The 19,064-nt window shown below is 40.3% G+C and overlaps 1 protein-coding gene and 1 long non-coding RNA gene across 3 annotated transcripts; both read left to right on the top strand.

The window, feature by feature from the left end:
- Positions 1–87: 87 nt before the first annotated feature.
- adka (adenosine kinase a) lies at positions 88–8,891 on the top strand. 2 transcript variants are annotated; one of them, XR_006828325.1, is made up of 12 exons: positions 88–341; positions 2,446–2,520; positions 3,819–3,872; positions 5,551–5,629; positions 5,765–5,937; positions 6,045–6,153; positions 6,378–6,548; positions 6,665–6,700; positions 6,800–6,914; positions 7,019–7,105; positions 7,198–7,591; positions 7,688–8,891. XR_006828325.1 is itself a non-coding variant. In XM_046070340.1 (11 exons), exons 1-11 carry the CDS (start codon positions 250–252, stop codon positions 7,329–7,331), a joined length of 1,125 nt encoding a protein of 374 aa, XP_045926296.1. In that variant the 5' UTR covers positions 88–249; the 3' UTR covers positions 7,332–8,891. The 2 variants fall into 2 exon arrangements, 1 of the variants encoding a protein (XP_045926296.1); XM_046070340.1 differs by having other exon boundaries at positions 7,198–8,891.
- A 1,277-nt stretch (positions 8,892–10,168) lies between these two features.
- On the top strand, positions 10,169–11,417 carry LOC123983924. The gene is made up of 2 exons (XR_006828329.1): positions 10,169–10,524; positions 11,125–11,417. It is a non-coding gene; the product is annotated as an uncharacterized LOC123983924 (long non-coding RNA).
- The last annotated feature ends 7,647 nt before the right edge of the window (positions 11,418–19,064 follow it).

Genomic DNA, 19,064 nt, shown 5'->3' with positions numbered 1-19,064 from the left:
TATACTATCTAAACTGGTCGATACAGCTTTTTGCACCGCGCGCTCCCGCGGACGGTAATCACTTTTTGGCCCAACACGTTTCCCCGTTTTCCCCCTGTAAAACCTAAATGTAATGTAAGGGTTTTGATTGGTGGAGCGACGTACGGCTGCCTGCGAGGCCCTACGCAGGGCACGAAACCTCAGCGGGGTTAGCACGACCGCGTTTTCACACCGGGAGAGGTGATTAATGTTCAACTTGCCAGGTCAGACATGGCTTCCGAAGAACCAAAAGCAAAGAAACAAAAACTTTCAGAGGAGGAGAAGACAGAGCCTCCGACCAAAAAGCCTCCTGCCAAACTAAGGTAACCGAAAGCCAAAAGAGAAGAAAGCTAATATAACAAGCCTCCTCTCTGCAGAGCGAGTAGACACGACCCTCCTCTGAGTTCATTGAATGCTAATGTGGGCACAACTGTTCAGTTTACAATGCTTACTTAATACAATAAGTTATGCATGTGTGAATGAAATTATGAGGTCGAAGATTTTGGGTTTCTTGTTCAATGTCTGTATGATCCACCACGGTAGAGAGAAGACAACGCTGTTTATAGCGGGTGTAAAGTCCTTTGATGTAACGTTAGCTAAGTTATCTTTCCAAATGCAGTTACAGCGATGATGTTAACGTTTAACTAATTGTAACGTAAGGTCAGAAGCGTTTAGACCCTGCTGTTGTTAAAACCCCTCCGTGAAATCTACAAAGTGTGCCAATATCTAATCTGGGTTCAACGTGACAACCACCTGCCCCTGCATGTTTTAAAGCTGCAGAAAGAAATACTCATCTTGGCACGTCCATTCAGTGCCAAGGATTGCTCCGCTGCTTGGTATAGCAACGATTGCTGCAGATAAAGCTTGCACAGTCCATCCTGTAACTTACCAGCTCCCCAGACAATTAATTGCCAAGCAGTCACGTGGCCGTGAAAATGTAATGTGGTCTTTGTGTTTTTTTGTTTGTTTTTTTTACCTCCCCTGAATAAATCTTGACTCTGGCACGGTGCATCACTCGGCGACTTCCCTTATTCAACTCAGCTGAAACCTGCTGTTGTCATATCGTGGTATCTATCATCAGCACGCTTCTCACGGTGAGGCTGGAATCGGCAAGACAAGCCAATCACCAGACAGACAGACTGTGCAGGTCCGTCCTCCGCCTAAGCTCAAGCAGTCAGTCCAGAGTAGGAGGAGCTGTTGTTGCAGAGGGAAATCGATCTGCTTGCACACTGAGCTGAAATTGTGAAGTTTTTGAACGCTCAGTTCCTCCTGAGCCGGTTTTAGGTTGCTCAACAGGTCTGTCAGTATCTCGCTGATGCACAGAGAGAGGGACACCATGTCTGCTGCAAGGTAAGACCAGGCTGACAGAGAGAGTGTTAGTCTAAAGGCAGGCATGGGTTTTGGTTTAGTGTCATTGGCAAGCCCAGTAATCACCTCATGGCACATTGGCAAATGTATGTAGTGTAGGAAATGATACTGTGGGTGTGGCATCTGCTGGGGTTTTCTGTGACTAAAACCCATCTGGGTAGCATAAGTCACTGTCTGCCATGTAACTACGTCTCTGTATGCTTTGCTTTTTCAAAAGCCGTTCTTCTCTGTTGCTTCTTCGTGCCTCATTAAATATTGATCTCAGGCGAGTGTAGAAAGAGAATTGATTAGGGGAAGAAACATGCTAGCACATGTTAATGTGGAGGTGGCATCTGCTAGGCGCTTCGTTCAAAGACTTGCTCCATCTGGGGTTTTCCCAGAAACACGACTTTTGTAGTGACATAACTGACTAGCATGCACAGATATAGTAGTTACATGTATTATGAACACGGTACCTTTAATCTGTGCCAGACACAGGTCATTCAGTACTTGCTTATAGCTGCAGACACTGGCAGTAGTTGGTCACTGATGTGTAAGATAGGTTCGTTATGTGTTGACACAAAACGCAGAGGTGCCTTTTTAGTCGCCGTCTCATTGAGTTGATCCCCAGTGTGGTGGGAACGTTGCTGTGTTTGCAGAAAATGATGTTTTTGGCATCATAAGGTTATGATTTGCTCTGATATTCAAGCCCTGTGCTCAGTTGTTTGCTCCAGGAAAGAACAGACTGCACAAACACAGAGACAGACATCCTACTGCTGTCCTGATGTTTCCTTGCTGTGAATGTCATAACATGGTTACATGCATGACTGACCGTCAACCCCACACATATTATTTTGCAATGGTTGTTGATTACACTGTGGCTCTCAGACATGTGCTATTTCTGCTTTTCTTTCTGCGTGAATAGAAGCTTTTAACTCATGTGATGTGAAGTCACATGGAAACAAAACTGGATTTTTCAAAGTAGTGTTTAACTCTGGAATAAAAACCCAGCACCACACCCGGCAAACCACAAAGCCAAGCCCTGTTTTTTTGTTTTAACGCTTAATCTTTACATTTCAGCCCTAACTCACTCTTTGGCATGGGAAACCCCTTACTGGACATCTGTGCTGTAGTGGACAAAGACTTCTTGGACAAGTAAGTTAAAGGACTGAAGCAATGGAGTCACAATTCAGTACTCACTGCTAATTGGCGTAGAAATGCTCAAACTGGTTGTACACTACTACCCAGTAGATTCACAAGGGACTCCTCAAAAGTTAATTTAAATGAAAAATTTAAACATCAGTGCAAATATTGCACCATTTATGTTGACCCTAGAATTATATAGGCAAAGAAATGTTGAATGAAGACGTGGAGCTTAAGTCCATCTTCTTGTTGCTGTAAAGTCTCCATAAAGCATAGCCACAGTTAAATCAAGTGCGATATAGACATTTGAGGTCCCCCCAGTGACGGTCTGACAATGAGAGAAAGAGAGGTTTTTTGTAGAGGATGTAATTTGATCAGTGCTCACAAGAGAGCAAAGCAGACTCATAATCATCGTTAACAGAGCTGCATGTCCATCAGATGTATTGCTTTAATGTATCTGTAAAATATACGTGTGTGTGTGTGTGTATATGTATATATGTGTGTGTATATATATATATAATGAGACAGTGTAGCATTACATCCCAGTGAGGTGATATTTACTGTTCTAGTTGAGTGAAACAGTCAATGCCTCTCATTGATTTTATTTATTTTTTTAGTTTATCAATAAAATTAAATCCTGTCAGCTGAGCCTTTTTTTAAATGTAGTTAGCAAAGCACAAAAAAATCAGTATCTAAATCTTAACAATTCACCTTTTTAAGTTCAAGAAATTAAGTTAAGAAATGTTATTTACCTAAATCTGTACAGTGAGATTAGTCCTTTTCTGGTCTGTACAAGCTCTGCCCTTTGCCCTGGTCAACACTGAGTGGACCAGGGCAAAGAGTTCCTCTGGGTTCCAGCTCAGGCTCTGCTCTCAAACCCTTTATATAAACTCCTGGATTAGAGTTAAACCAACCAACCACAGTTGAATTCAGTCTCACACCGAATAAAGCAGGAACTGTAGAAATGCACCTTAATCCCCAACCTACCTTTGTCTTTCGAAGAAACTCTGTTTAGCATCACTGACCAACATATTGATTTGGGCTAAGCAGTGGTAGGTAGTAACAAAGGCACTTTCACAGAGTTTCTCAAAGCCTACGATTTAATGGCTGAATGATTTTATTAATCACATTCTCCATTGCTGTGAACAATCCATTTGGCAGCACCACCTTTGTAGCTGCAATACTTATCCACATAAACATAATACTTATCATTGTTGTAATTATTTCCATAATCATTTTTAATTTAGCATATATTTCTGATGACTTGGAGAAACTAATGCGTCTTTTTGTCTCCCTTTAATTATTTGCAGGTACACTCTGAAACCCAATGACCAGATCCTGGCAGAGGGAAAACACAAAGCACTGTTCGTATCTCCTATATTGCAACATTTCCTGTATAATATTAGTTTTGGTAGAGCTCTTAGACATATACTGACAGGCTTTGTAGTCTGCAGAGGGACAAAATTAATATGTTTCAGTTCATACCAAGTTTGCTGCTGTCTGTTCTGGAGTGGGCTAGTCAAAACAGGCGCACCCTCCTTTATAGATGGCCAATGGCTTAACAGTAGATCCAGCACAGAGGGCTTGTCTCAGCCAACGGCAAACTAGGACACTTCACCTCCCAGTCCCTCTGAGCCAAGAGCCTGAAAGCAAACATTTAAGAGCAGGAGATAAAAAAGTCCTGTGTGAATGTGTGTGAGAGAGAGAGAGGATTGTACTAGTGTATTCTGAATAAAGAAAAGTGAGATAATTTACAACAGATATAGTCTATAGGAAGAGTGGGGCCATAGTCATCCCCACTTTATTTTTCTCCCAGATATCTCCCCCTCTGCAACCTCTGGCTATCTCAGGACCTTTAACAGAAATCGGCCTGTTATACGTTCCAAAGACATATTTGAACACACTGTCTTTATTACTGATTAATCGGGCCGATATCTGGCCTTTTGAGATAATCGGCATTACCAGATACTGCACTCACGAGGTCTATATAAAAAAAATTTTTTTTTTAAATCTGCAGGAAGCCTTGTCAGTGTGGCTGCTGTGAAACAATGTTAGTGCTCCCCTTGTGAGTTTTGGGAAGGTGGTGGAAAAGTTAGTTTCCAGCTCTAAATTTCCTTCTTTTCTAAATGTTAAGAAGTTTCTCCTTAATGACGGCATCTAATCTAAAACCATTACTAGCATTAAATATATATTCCTATTCTGTAGTAGTTGAAAGACGTCACTTCTCACAAACTGTACCCTGCTCTCCCTTAAACAGGCGCATTCTTACATCTACAGCATAACCCAATGGATTTTTTTCATTAATTAATAAAAATTCTATCTAAAAAACATGTTATTGGCAAAGATAACCAAGTATATAAGATTGTACTCTACATTGAAAATGGAATTGTACATGACTTATTTTTCATACTGGCATTATATATTGGCCATCAGCCGTCCTGCTTTCTAAATATCCGCATCAACATTGGCCATTTAAAAACCCATATCTGTCAACCACTTGTTTCTAACAGTCACATAAACCATACAGACACACATCTGCGTGTAGGTTGGTATGACTGCTATATTTGCACAACAGGGCAAATTAGAGATGCTTTAGCCTTAAGTGGAACATCAAAGCACTGCTTCAGTCATTGTGTTACGTAACGGGCGCAAATAGTATCATCACCAGTAGTCAATCACCAGATGGAGGTTACTGACTATCGAGCTATATCCATCACCATGCACACCACAGGGAAATGGGGAAACAGGTAGCCTTGCTCTATGCAAAGTTTAAAACATCCACCTTCTACCATCTGTAAAGCACACCAATTAATATGTTATATCTTGTTTGTTTTAGTTTCGACAGCGAGCAAGACTAGCTCTGTCAGGCTTTGTGTTGAGCTAAGCCAGTCGGGTACTGGTAATAGTTCCATATATTAGCCAGCACCCCCAAAAAAGAGATGTGTCAATATTGAAGTGAACAAACTGGATGCATGACATTAGAGAGAGAGAGTGAGTATAAAAAAGAAATAAATAATGTGAATTACATGTTTCTCTGTCTAGATTTGAGGAGCTAGTGAAGAAGTTCAAAGTTGAATACCATGCTGGAGGAGCCACACAGAACGCAATAAAGATTGCTCAGGTCCGTCGTTTACACACAAACTCACTTAAGTCCCTGTTTTGTCACCCCAGCGATGCTCTGTGAAAAACTTACTGTAAATGTGGTGTCAGTGAGTAGCTGACTGATGCTTATCAGAGCTGTTGTCGCTGTCTGTAGTGGATGATCCAAGAACCCCATAATGTGGGCACGTTCTTTGGCTGCATTGGCAAAGACAAGTTTGGAGAGATCCTAAAGCAGAAGTCTGAGGAGGCCCACGTTGATGCCCACTACTACGAGCAAGATGAAGAGCCCACAGGGACATGTGCTGCTTGCATCACCGGAGATAACAGGTGGAGGAGTAGGATGATGATGATGATAATAATAATAAGCAGCATATGTTCACTCATTATAATCTCATCTGCCTACAACGCATCTCTTGTTTTCATCCTCGTCTCAGGTCTCTGGTAGCTAACCTAGCTGCTGCCAACTGTTATAAGAAGGATAAGCATCTAGACCTGGAAGAAAACTGGAAGCTGGTGGAAAAAGCTAAAGTCTACTATATTGCTGTAAGTAGTAGTTACTAAACTACTATATGGTGCGTTTGTGCCATTTGCTTCTGACATTTAGGTCAACTTGTGCTGTCACTTCACCTTAGTACCCATGGGTAACCGCCAGAGGTTCCAGACATAGTGTTGCAGTTTCTGTTCAAGATTTTACTACTTGCTACTCATTACAGTCCGTCAAGATATAAAAAGATCAGTCTTGACCCAATGTCACCTTTTGCTTTCAGGGTTTCTTCCTCACTGTCTCTTTGGAGTCAATTCTGAAAGTGTCGAAGCATGCGTCTGAAAATAACAAGCTGTTTTGCCTAAACCTCTCTGCGCCTTTCATCTGCCAATTCTTCAAGGATAAGCTCATGCAGGTTATGCCCTACGTTGATGTGCTGTTCGGCAATGAGACGGTAAACCAGACTTTCACAGTACATCCTTCACATAGTCTGAATAGTGGCTGCATGAGTTTGTTCACTACTTTGTGTCCGCCAGATGTTGACGATACAATCTTTTCTTCATTCCTCAGGAGGCACTTGCATTCGCTAAAGAGCAAGACTTCGAGGTGAGTGGACTAACAATCTCATTTATCTCTTGCACATGATGAGTGCTTATTTTTTCATGGATTTTATGCAGTGGTTGTGTTAATGTGTATTGTCTGTAGACCGAGGACATTAAGGAAGTTGCCAAGAAAGCCCAGGCTTTGCCCAAAGACAACACAAAGAGACAAAGGATTGTAGTGTTGACCCAGGGGAAGGACGAAACTGTAATTGCTTCGAGTAAGATTTTCTATTTTCCTTTCCTTATGTTAGTCTTATTTCTCTGTGTCGTATATCTACTAGAGGTAGACTGTAGATGTGTCATTTTCCTTCTGTGTGTTCAGGTGACAAGATCGAGACATTCCCTGTATTGAAGATTGACCCCAAGGACATTGTTGACACAAACGGTGCCGGTGATGCGTTTGTAGGAGGTGAGAGTTTCCTGTGTTTTCATTTCGACATGTTTCTCGGTTGCTTTTTGTCTTTCGCGCATTTCTATTAAAGTGGTCCCTCCGTTGTGCAGGTTTCCTGTCTGAGCTTGTTCGGGAGAAACCACTGGATAAGTGCGTGAAAGCGGCACACTACGCTGCCAATGTCATCATCAGACGAGCAGGTTGCACTTTCCCAGAGAAGCCTGACTTCAACTCCGACCCATGATTTCCACTACAACCACTACCCTGATTTGTCTAATTTTTTTTTTTTTTTTTTTTTTTTTTTTTTTAAATCAGCCAAACGTCCATGTTCATTTTCAATTCGTCTGGATAATTTCTTACCTATTGTTAGTTGGGATCTCCTGAAATGTGTGCCTGTCCCTGTGTTCTCCACTTGGGGCCGCTAGAGGATCATGCAGCCAAGGGCTAAGGAAGATTTGTTTCTACACTAATGACCCTAAAGGAATCATGACAACACCACATGAAGTAATAATTTTCTTAGGATCTAAACTGTTAAAGTTGTTTTTATGGACAGTCATTTTGGGATTGTTTCTAAATGTATTTTGGCTTTGACGCTTCCAGCTTCCGGCTGCACTGATGCCCAACAGACTGTGCTGCGAAAACTCGTGTTGACATCTCCCGAGTTTCTTCTCTTTGGAGACAGAATCAAAGAACAGGGTTATTTCCACACTGGGAGGACACATTTTACACTAAGGAATGAAATATCACTGTCAAGGAGGTTTTGGATATTGCATTTAGTTGTGCAGCATTGATTTGTTTTAGACTTTTTTTAAAAATAGTAATTATTACTGATTATGACTTTAGATTTGTTACTATTTTAATTCAACAGGCCAGTTATGAATCCAAATGGTTTTCTTTTAAGCGTACACTTTTTAACGTGTCAAAGACTCACCCACTGAGTCCTGTGGCTGCTGTTAAATGTCAGCTTTACTGTGTCAGGGAAGTTCAGAAGTTAAAGTAACCATTGTGGAAGTTTGTTTTTCCTCATGCTGTTCTGTGGGGCAGGTGCTTGTAATGAGTGCCTCCCCCCCATTGTTTCTCTGTAAATGTTGGTGTACGTAGGCCCACAGGTGTTATGTGAATCTGCATTTGTCTGTGCAGGGAAGCTAGACCAGTGATGGTCAACTGGTGGCTTATGGGGTGGACAAAATCTCTAAAATGCATGTAATGGAGCTGGGATTGTTGGAAAGATGTCATTGCATTTTTATGTTCTGTCAGGTGAATACACTGGGCATTCAAAATTAAGACTTCACCTCCACTGATTATTTTTCACCAGAATTAGTGGACTGTGCTCTTTCTGGATGTTTGTTGATCTCTTGCAATATCAAAGAACAGGTAACCTGACTTCAGGACCGTCCGCCTTGCCAAATCAGATGTAAATGGAATGGAAATATGCCTTTTCATTTAATTAGATTTTGAAATGTTTGGAAGATTTTGTCTGATGTTTGTATGGAAGATACAAAAAAAACAAAGAAGAAACTATTGGGAGTGGGCTCAGGCCACACTGTGATATGTGGCCAAACATTTCAATATTTACCTGAGATTGTGTTTTCTGAATACTACGAGATGTTTTGAGACTTGTGTATGTGTTGGAACGAAAATTATACACATTGCCTCTCTAGCCTGTTTCTTTAAATGGTAAGGTACACCAAAAAAACCTTATGTGGCAAATTCTTTCTGGTCTCAAATAGCACTCAAGTTGCTCGCCTCTGTGCTAGATGCTGTTGCATAAAATCTTCAAATAAAACTTGCAAGGTTGATCTTATTACTTGTTTGTGTTTCTGTTTTTGAGTGTTTTGTTTAATATTGAATACATTTTAAATATTCAATAAAAGATTGTTCTGAGATCTACACTATGTATTATATGTATGTATACATAGACTATATCGACAGAAGTACTGGGACGCACCTATCCCAATACCTTTGGTGGGGGCTGGGGTTTTTTTTGTTGTTGTTTTTTTTTTTAAATGTGTTTTTTTCTTAGGGAAATCTTGATGCTACAACATACAATTTTGGACAACAGTTTGTGTGTGGCCTTTTCCTCTTTCAATGTCAATGCCAGCTCCATAAAGAAATGGTTTTCCCAGTTTGGTGTGGAAGAACTTGACTGGCCCGCTCAGAGCCCTGACCTCAACCCTATCCAACACCTTAGGGATGATCTAGAAAGGAGATTGCAAGCCAGGCCCTTGTGTCCCACATCAGTGTCTGACCTCACAAATGCTCTTCTGGATCAACGTACAAACTCAAAAATCTTCCTAGAAGAGTGGAAGCTTTTAAAGCTGCAAAGGGAAACCAACTCTGTTAATGCCTGTGAATTTAGAATGGGATATTGTACTACATTTGTCCATATATATATTGTTACGACCCCCTGTTGGTCTAGGGGTGTTGGGGCCATAAACATATAGGCACAACTGGTAGATCTTAACAAGGTAACGTTTATTGGTAACAGAAGAGATGTAGACAGGTAACAAAAAAACAAAAGGAGGGTGGACGAGGGTGCTGCGAAAATAACAAACCAAGTTAAAATAAAAATGGTCCTCAAAAGGAGGCCTGTACCTATCTATCGTTTTAAACAGGGTTGATTCTTACTACAAAAGAACACAAAGAGCACAGCACCCACTCCACCTGGTGAAAACTAACACAATAGTAAACAGAACAATAAGTGAATTTCTCCACTGCACCCAAATGTGGAGCTAACATACAAAGGTATGCAAATATTTACCTAAACACAATGTACAGCTAATAGGCAAGGAAGGTGGATAGTTCCACTAAACACAAAGTACAACAGACAGGCTATGCAGTCAATACCAGCGGCACACAAGTCAACAGGCGGTGACAAGCTGCCTGGAGCACCAGGTGGACTCTCCTTATGAGCCGGAGGTAATTAACGTGGTGACGAGCCATTGGTTGAGTGGAAAACAGAGGGAACCAATGGGCGGTACAGATGTCAGCACCCCAGAAACCAGGAAGTAGGCGGGTCTTCATTCCCCAGGGACACAGCCTACTGGGTAGAGGTGAGACAGGGAAAAGGGGAAACACAAGGGTGACAGCGACAGCCGTGACAATATGAAGTTTGTCCGTCTGAATATACAGATTGGAAGTCTGAATATATTGAATGAAATCGGACATCATTAAGGCACTGGCGTATGGAGGGATTATTTGGTCAGAACTAAAACTGAAAGTCGAAGTCGAAAATGAATTTGGTATTTAGGATAGGGCATTTTGTCGTTTAGCCATTTAGGATTTGGGTATTTAGGATTGGGGATTTGGGTATTTGGGGATTGAGGATTGAGTCGTGTATGCAAATGAGGAGGCGTGGCCCAAAGGCTGCAGGGAGGGTTTGGAAGAGCTGAGGCACTTTATATGGCCTCTCGAGAAAGCAGCAGACAGTACAGCAGGTAAGATATGATAACATAACCAAGTTAGCTATATTAGGCTAACTGTTGCTGACATGCATGAGTTACGATCCTGTCGGTACATGCAGGTTTTAAATGCGTCTATTAACCCCGCTGTTATAAACTGTAAAGATAAGGTGTAGAAGCTGTGTTTCTGGGTAATAGCACCATGCTGGGTAGGTGACAGGTGTGTGTGTACAGTGTTTTGTGTGCTCTGAAAAACATAACAGTGCAGCTATAAAGTCTCAACCGGCAGACCTAGTACGGTATTATTACTACACACTTATGGATGTAGCGTTGAGGCCTGATAGACGTCCGCTAATCAGAAACAGGACACTACCTGCATCACTGCCGATGTCATTTGACCAGGGAGTGAATGGTGATTAATGCGATTGTCATCAGTGATTTCCTAGAGTCTCCTTTTGTTCTTTCACTTCACTGTGTTTCGAGTGTTCCCGTCTGTCCCTGTGTTTGTTATTGCCCCATGCTCAGTCTCCTGTCTCCCGCTCACCTGCCTATTAGGGACTAAAGTCTACACTAGAGGTGTTTGAGGTTAACGCAAGCTCCACTGTTTTTCCCCATTGACTTGTCCGCCCCCTGCAGACAAAGATGTTTCACCTGGACATGAAGGACTACTTGGTGTCACAGCTTTGGATCAGCCATCTGCAGCAGAGTCCCAGTCCACTGGGTCACACCATAAGTTGGAAATTACAGCTACAGCTGATTGAGTAACCTCTGGATCCACTCAGGACTTCTTCTCTCACTTAGACATAATTTACTCTTCATTGAAGGCTTGTATTTTATCTTGCAAAGTTTCTATGTGATCTATAATTACCATGTTTTATTTTGCTCATTATATTATGCAATAAATAGCACAGAGTTGCAGTCTGACGGGAGAAGCTGCTTGTCTTTTATTTTCACCATATATAATTGCGGCTGTTGCACCTGAATTTCCTTTAGTGCGGTCTTATCTTAACTAGTATACATGATCATACAGCCTATGGACTTGCACAGTTTCTATGATCAAGTGTTGTGCTATACCCAGTCTATGGCTATACCTTATTTGCTTCTAGTGGTGGGTGCCGCTGAAATTAGAAAGATATTAGGGCTAATTTGGCTTTTAGTTATGATTATGTAGTTTGTCATTTGTTCTGCTGTCTTTGGAAGAATTTGCTAATTTGTAGAGGCAGCAAAATAAAAGTGGAAATAGGCATAACATTTCATTATACTTCCAATTTTACGATAATAAAATGTTAAAATCAGTTTTCTTCAATTATGTGTAGAAGCTTCCTACACCAGGTAATGACAGATAGAGACAGCGACGTCACCTCTCAAGGCCTGACCTGCACACGTTTATTTGACATCATTTTTATATCCTGAAAACAAGTCTTTTAAAAACTATTTGTAAGATATAAATATTTACCGTCTGAGTCATGACACTCTAATTTCAAAGTTTTGCAGTTTAAGAAGCAACATTATATATTTAACACAGCCCTGTTCTTCCCCCATTTACATTGAACTGGCACTGTTGACAAAACCTGGACTCATCACATGGAGACAAAACGCAGGAACTCTATTCCATAGGGCAGGGAAGTTTGTAGTCTCCTTATGCTACACACACAGAGCATAACAGATAGTTAGATTTACATTTGAATATGGTAACATACAACATGGCCTATACAGTTATTACTTTACAAATATACATACACATATACACCCAGGAAGTAATTGTCCAGTGCATTTTTTAAATTTGTGTCAGGGAGAATGTAAACAGCAGTAAGATCATAATGGTAATATGGTTTTCTCCAACAGGATCTCAGTCTTTTTTTTTACTACAAAAAGTTTTTCATCATCCAGTACTTGATGTCACTGATACAGTTGTCAAGGTCATTATAGGGCTGAGGATATCACGTGAAAGTGAAATAAACAACTGAGCCTTGTGGGACCTCAAAGAAAATGTCATAATTACCAGTTTAAAAGTTGTCAAGAGACACAGAGAATGTCCTGCCAGTTAGATAGGAAGAGAACCCCTTTAAGACACGGCCACATTGCCCAAAGGAATTTTCTAGTTTACTGATTAAAATGCTGTGCTTGACAGTATCTAAGGCTGCAGTCCATTCTAGAAATACTAGGACAGAAGGTTTGTTTGCAGCATTGTTGATCTTTCGATCACTGACTACTTCAAAGCTGTTTCAGTGCTGCGGTTGGTCCTGAAGCCAGATTGATACACATCGTATAAATTGTGGAGGGACAGGTAATTATGCAGTTGTTTGTAGACATCCTTTTCAAATATTTTACTAGGAAAAGGGATATTGGAGATTGGTCTGTAGTTGCTTATCACAGATGGGTCTAAGGGGTTCTTTGAAAAAAAATTGTGGAGGTGCAGGTGGAGGAGTTTAGCTGCTTTATCACCTCTTTGGGATCATAGAGGTAGTAGGTGAAACACGATGCATTGTGCCCACAGTATTGTGATGGTGTAGGGGCATTACATGAACAAAAGATGACTAGGGTTGGAGATCTTAAGGCATCTGAAGGAAGTTTGTGAATGTCAGACGAGATGACGTGGGTAATGGTGAATGGGGACGCATGGTTGGCTGTCCAGCAGAAGGCAAACATGAGGCAGAGGAGCAGGTGGTGATCCTGAGGTTCAAGAAACAAAAGGTTAGCCACAAAGAAAACACTAGGAAGCAAAGGAGAGATGAAGAGGCAGGAGCTCTGAGTTGATTGAGCCTGAGATGTGAAACTGAGTTTTCAGTTCTTAAACAGCTGATCATAACTAAACTAAAATCAACCCTGAGTGTGTTTACTGAGTTAGTAAGTAGGGAATGAAAAGAAAACTACAATTCACCATGGCAGTGACTAAATAAAAAGTCTTGATTTTAATCCAGTGGCGCTAGAAATATGAATTCATGCTAACACGGGCCATTTCATTTATCTTAAAAAACTACATTTGATTCAGTGAAGCACATCCAAGTGTTGATACCCTTCTGTATGTTGCATTGGATTTATTTAGCTGATGGGGACAAAATGCAGGTGGCAATAACTGAAGATGAAATTATGAATCAAACAGATAAGACAGTTTACTCAAATACCTGTGAATGTAAAGTCACAGTCCAACCCATTAATAAAGATTGTGGTGATTTGCAGTTGAAAATTAGTCTAGGTTCAAATTGACTCTATTTTACATGCATTTTGAAGACTATCTGTAGATGTTCAAAGACTTTGGAACTCCATTTAGTCCATACCCAACGTTAATCATGGTGCATCCAATTTTGGTTACTGTTTTTGTTAAAATCTAACTAGCTGGTACTAAGCCTCTAGTGTTGAGTTTGTGCCCTAACTTAGGAGAGAAGTAATTGTTGCACATCTGAATAAAAACTCAGTGTGGCTTTGAATATCTTTATTAAAATCTGCAACATACATAAACAGATCGAAACATTGTTATCAGCACGGTCAGTTCAGACTCACGTTAAGTTACAGAAATGCACTGCTATGTTGAGGCTTCTAACATAACTCACTAACAGTATACCAATAAAGGAAAACATTTGGCACAACTCCTACATTATACGGATTTGTATTGTAGCTCCTGTTTATTACAACTGCATGTACAGTCATGTTACAGGCTTTACAGACACAATTTCTTATATGTACTATATATATATATATGGACTATTTACGTATACTTACTTGTGTAGGTTTCGTTCATATATTATGTCTGCTTGCAACATACACAAACAGATCGGTACATTGTTATGAGCATGGTCTGCACTGCCTTGTTGAGGCTGCTCCTAACATAACTCACTAACAGTATACTCCCTCTTGTGGTAAAAGTGGGATCTAACACTTGCTTTTTAAAGAGTATTATGCTTTTTGGCTTTTTCCCTCTCCTTTATTGAGTTATATATCTTTTTATGTGCATGTAACAGGTTTGCAAAGTGAAAAAGCCCAAAGTCCAGCCCAAAGGGAGTTCCCATCTCCCCCAGAAAGCACTGCTCTAAACCGCTTGAAAACAGCTCGTTTGTAGTCCAGCCCTTCACTTCCTTTACTTGTGACATCACAATGAAAATGCGTCATAAAGCTTGCCAAGCGGCTAACGGGGTCAAGCACGCCCTCAAACCAAGCTAGTCTGAGTGGAGGCCCTTTGGACTCGCCTTTGTTTGGTTTTCCATTGTAGAAATGTTGTACCTGTACCTGCTTCCAGGTACTTTTTTTCGTATCACCTCACCTCAGTCGAGGTTCCAAGTGAGCTGAGAGATACTAAAATGTAACGTGAAAACACGACAGACTGCTGATTGGTCAGAGAGAATATTCACTATTCACTGTATCATCATTGCTGCACCAGACAGAGGCCAGCAACAGAAGGTTTTATATTTTACAGTTTTCGTATGGAATTTCATCACTAAATCCACTTCTGAGAAGTTTTGAGGTGAGAAATCAACTGTGTAGATTTCGAATATTGACAGTTTTACGAGAAGTGATGGCGGAACAAAAATGTCCTTGAATATTTTCGGAGTTGAGGAGCTCCGCAAGTGGCTGCGGGGGAAGCCTGTGCCAACCCGCAGGAGGAGCGTGTGAGGGCTCACAGAGCCCTCTGCTCCCACTGTCACACAGACCGCTGCAGCAACAAGCTACGTACTATCTGTGGGTACAATCTGCTACGGAAAATGGGAGAAGGGTCCAGCTGCAGCCTGCAGACAAACGTTACGGAAGTTGATGGAAGTTGAACTTCCATATATGGCTTGTCCCACAAGCCACTGCGCACAAAACGTGATGACGTTTATCTCGACCACTCGGCCCAGGCATAGTTGTTAAATAAAAAAAAGCCGTTAAAAAAGAGGTGTAAAGTGTCAACGTAGTAATTACTGTACGTTATGTGTTAATATTTACTATACTATAATTATATATTATTAATATAGTATAGCCTGCAAATATTTATTTATAATAGCCTAATGATTATAATAAACCAATGTTTCAATTCATACCACGGTTGTGTATTTTATATCTGTAAGTTTCACAAACCAAGAATATTCTGTAATGTTACATCACGAGCCAGATGTATCTCGATTTAGGTTAAAACTTTACAACATTACTGAGAATTTATTGATAGAATGACAGCAGTACGAACATTAACATTCAGCTGTTGCTGGATACGTCTGCTGTGTTGGCTGCAGTGGTCTGTGTGACTGGAACTAACTAACTAGAGCTACATTACATTTATTCATTTAGCTGACGCTTCTATCCAAAGCGACTTACAATTGCTATATGTCAGAGGTCGCATGCCTCTGGAGCAACTAGGGGTTAAGTGTCTTGCTCAGGTACACAATGTGTCACAGTGGGGAATTGAACCCAGGTCTCTCACACCAAAGGCATGTGTCTTATCCACTGCTCCATCACCAGCCCCATCACTAGCTAGCTAACTATTCCTGACAGCCCCCCAAAGTATATTCCTCTTACCCTAACCATCACAAGTTTAGTGCCTAAAGTTATTGATTATATGCATGTTGACCGATGAACCCTACAGCGATGATAGGGTTAACCTCCATTGTGTTGCTGTGCAGCCTCCGGTAACGTTGCTGCAGCTATATAACACATAGACTGTATATAGTATTGTATAGTATAACTACGGCACTTCTCAACTCCGAAAACGTTTGAACACATTTTTGATTCGCCGCCAATTTTCGTACAACTGCTGATATTCGAAATCTACACAGTTGATTTCTCGACTAAAAACTTCTCAGAAGTGTATTTAAATTTGTGTTATTGGCTTCTAAAGAATAAAACAGTTTGCATTAGGATCTATCCTGTACGTGAGCCGAGATAACGTCATCATGTTTTGTGCACGGTGTCTTCTGGGACAAACCATATTTGGAAGTTCAACTTCCGTCAACTTCCGTCACGTTTGTGTGCAGGCTGCGGGCTGCGGCTGGATATACTTGGAAAACGGAGCAGGGCCAAGTAGAGTCAAGTTAGGTTATGGTCGCAGTCTGAAGTGGCTTTGATTTGGATCACACTACCTTGTTTCTTACGACCCACCCTTCTCTTCTTCTGATTGGCTAGTAGTCCTTACCTGGGAACTGTGCATGTGCAACTCCCAACAAAGATTTTGTACAAGTAAGATGCATCACTCTGTAGCTCAAGAGTGGAGCGTACAACACATAGGGTGAAAAGAGGAGCTGCAGCAATGTGCAGTATGAGAAAAATATGGTGTTTTTTTTTTTTATTAAACCATGTAAACCTGTTCTGGTACAACCCCTAATTAAGATTTTGAACCTGAAAATGAGCATAATACCACCTCTTTAACAATGCCCTGCTTGTGTACAGGACACTGCAGCACAATACATAATTAAACAATACCAAAAAGAAAAAGTATCACAAAACAATACATGAAGAAACACACTGACACTCTAAACAATATGTAAGGGGGTGCCTGTGTTATGAACCGAAGAACCCGTTAACCTCACATAATACAGAGCTAGTGCAATCCCCAAATCCACAAAACCCCAATCCTAAATCCCCAAATCCCCAATCCTAAATGACTAAACGACTAAATGCCCAATCCTAAATACAAAATGCCCTATCCTAAATCCCCAATCCTAAATGGCTAAACGACTAAATGCCCAATCCTAAATACAAAATGCCCTATCCTAAATCCCCTATCCTAAATGGCTAAACGACTAAATGCCCAATCCTAAATACAAAATGCCCTATCCTAAATCCCCTATCCTAAATAGCTAAACGACTAAATGCCCAATCCTAAATACAAAATGCCCTATCCTAAATCCCCAATCCTAAATAGCTAAACGACTAAATGCCCAATCCTAAATACCAAATTCATTTTCGATTTCGACTTTTAGTTTTTGATTTCGACTTTTAGTTTCGGATTTTGACTTTTAGTTTTCGATTTCGACTTTTAGTTTTAAACTTTTAGTTTTAGTTCTGATCAAATAATCCCTCCATACTGGCGGGATCTTGTGTTATTGATGTGAATTATCTGTACGGATGTAACGTGTGGCACTATGAGCGAATTAGCAAGAAATCTAGTGTCAGCTATTTGGAGCAATAAAGAGATTACAAACACACTCGCAAATGCATGTACGAGCCAAAATACTGGGAACCATAACCAGTACTGGTCTGGTAAAGTAATTTAATTTAATCTTTCATTGTGGAAGACCAAATGCAGGAAACTTCCCAGGCAGACAGAAACAAGCCTTCAACCTCACAGGTGCCCCACAGGTGAAATGAACACACACTTTATATATGTAGAATATTCTAGTATTTCAAGATTAAAACTGTATAAAATGTATCTAGAACATATGAAAGTTTCACTTTTTGACTTAAATTAGGGAACAAAAACAAACTTCCACAATATTCTGAGAGTTACTGTCAATTCTCTGATCAGTACCAGCATTATGATTCCTGATGTTAAAAAACACCATTAGGACACCCCATTCTAAAATGTTGCATTTGAACTTTATAAGACCGACATGACACAGTTGTGAAAAACAAAATATTTTAATGACAATAGTTAAAGAAACAAAGAACATTTTTGTATCAGATAAATTCAGAAGAAAAACTGAAGTAGTAAACACAGGCATCTATTGTGTACTATAGGTCGTCTCTCTCTTTTGTCTCAGCCTCTCCTCTTGTATTGTGATGTCCAGCGCTCTGAGCTGTTTTAGGAAGCCGTGATTGGGCAGGATGCAACGGTGCTGTCGCACATGCTCAATAGCGTCCACCACAGTTAAGCTGTGTTTCATCATCAGGTATGCCAAGACCAGAGTCGCTGATCTGCTCCGACCCATCACACAGTGCACCAGCACCTTGTCTAGAACAAAATTAGGCAAAGATGGATGGATTCATTAGAAATAGTGAAGGGTAACACTTTCTATGAAGGTCATCGCTATAATGACTTATGCATATATTTATAACACGATATAATGCGTCCATAAGACATTATAACAGTTTTTATAATCACTTACAAACATGCATTAGACGCTATAGCAAAGTTCATAACGTATTATGACCTTTTAATTTAATGTTTTATAACTAATAGTAATACTAGTTTATATCAATGTGCGGCAAGAATCTCCGACCATGTTCCATAACACATTATAACCACCGACTCTGCCTTGTTATAAATACACTTTAGTCACCATTTAGAATTAGTGATATAAAATGGAATAATAGCTTATATTAATGTTTAATGTTATATAGCATGTCTTTGTTTGCTTTAAGTAAAGTGTTAAAATATCTATCCCTGTATAATATATTACAGGTGGACATAATACCATATGAACTAATTATAAGACCTTATAACACGTCATTGTTTGCTTTAAGTACAGTGACACGCATTTTGCGCAGGAAAACAACTTTTATTTATGTTTCTTCCCTTTATGAACAATCTGTCTGAATTTTGAACATTTTGCAGTTTAGCACAAAAACACAACATAATTACATCCAGAAAACTCGTTGTCAGGGTGGTGAAAGATCACTCAAGAGAAGACCTGTTGCCGACCAACATCTGTAAGAAGAGGCTCAGATGT

Source organism: Micropterus dolomieu, linkage group LG15 (assembly GCF_021292245.1).
Source record: "Micropterus dolomieu isolate WLL.071019.BEF.003 ecotype Adirondacks linkage group LG15, ASM2129224v1, whole genome shotgun sequence".
Lineage (NCBI taxonomy): Eukaryota > Metazoa > Chordata > Actinopteri > Centrarchiformes > Centrarchidae > Micropterus > Micropterus dolomieu.
The sequence above is the reverse complement of the archived record's forward strand: the minus strand, read 5'-3'. Positions and strand labels throughout refer to the sequence as shown.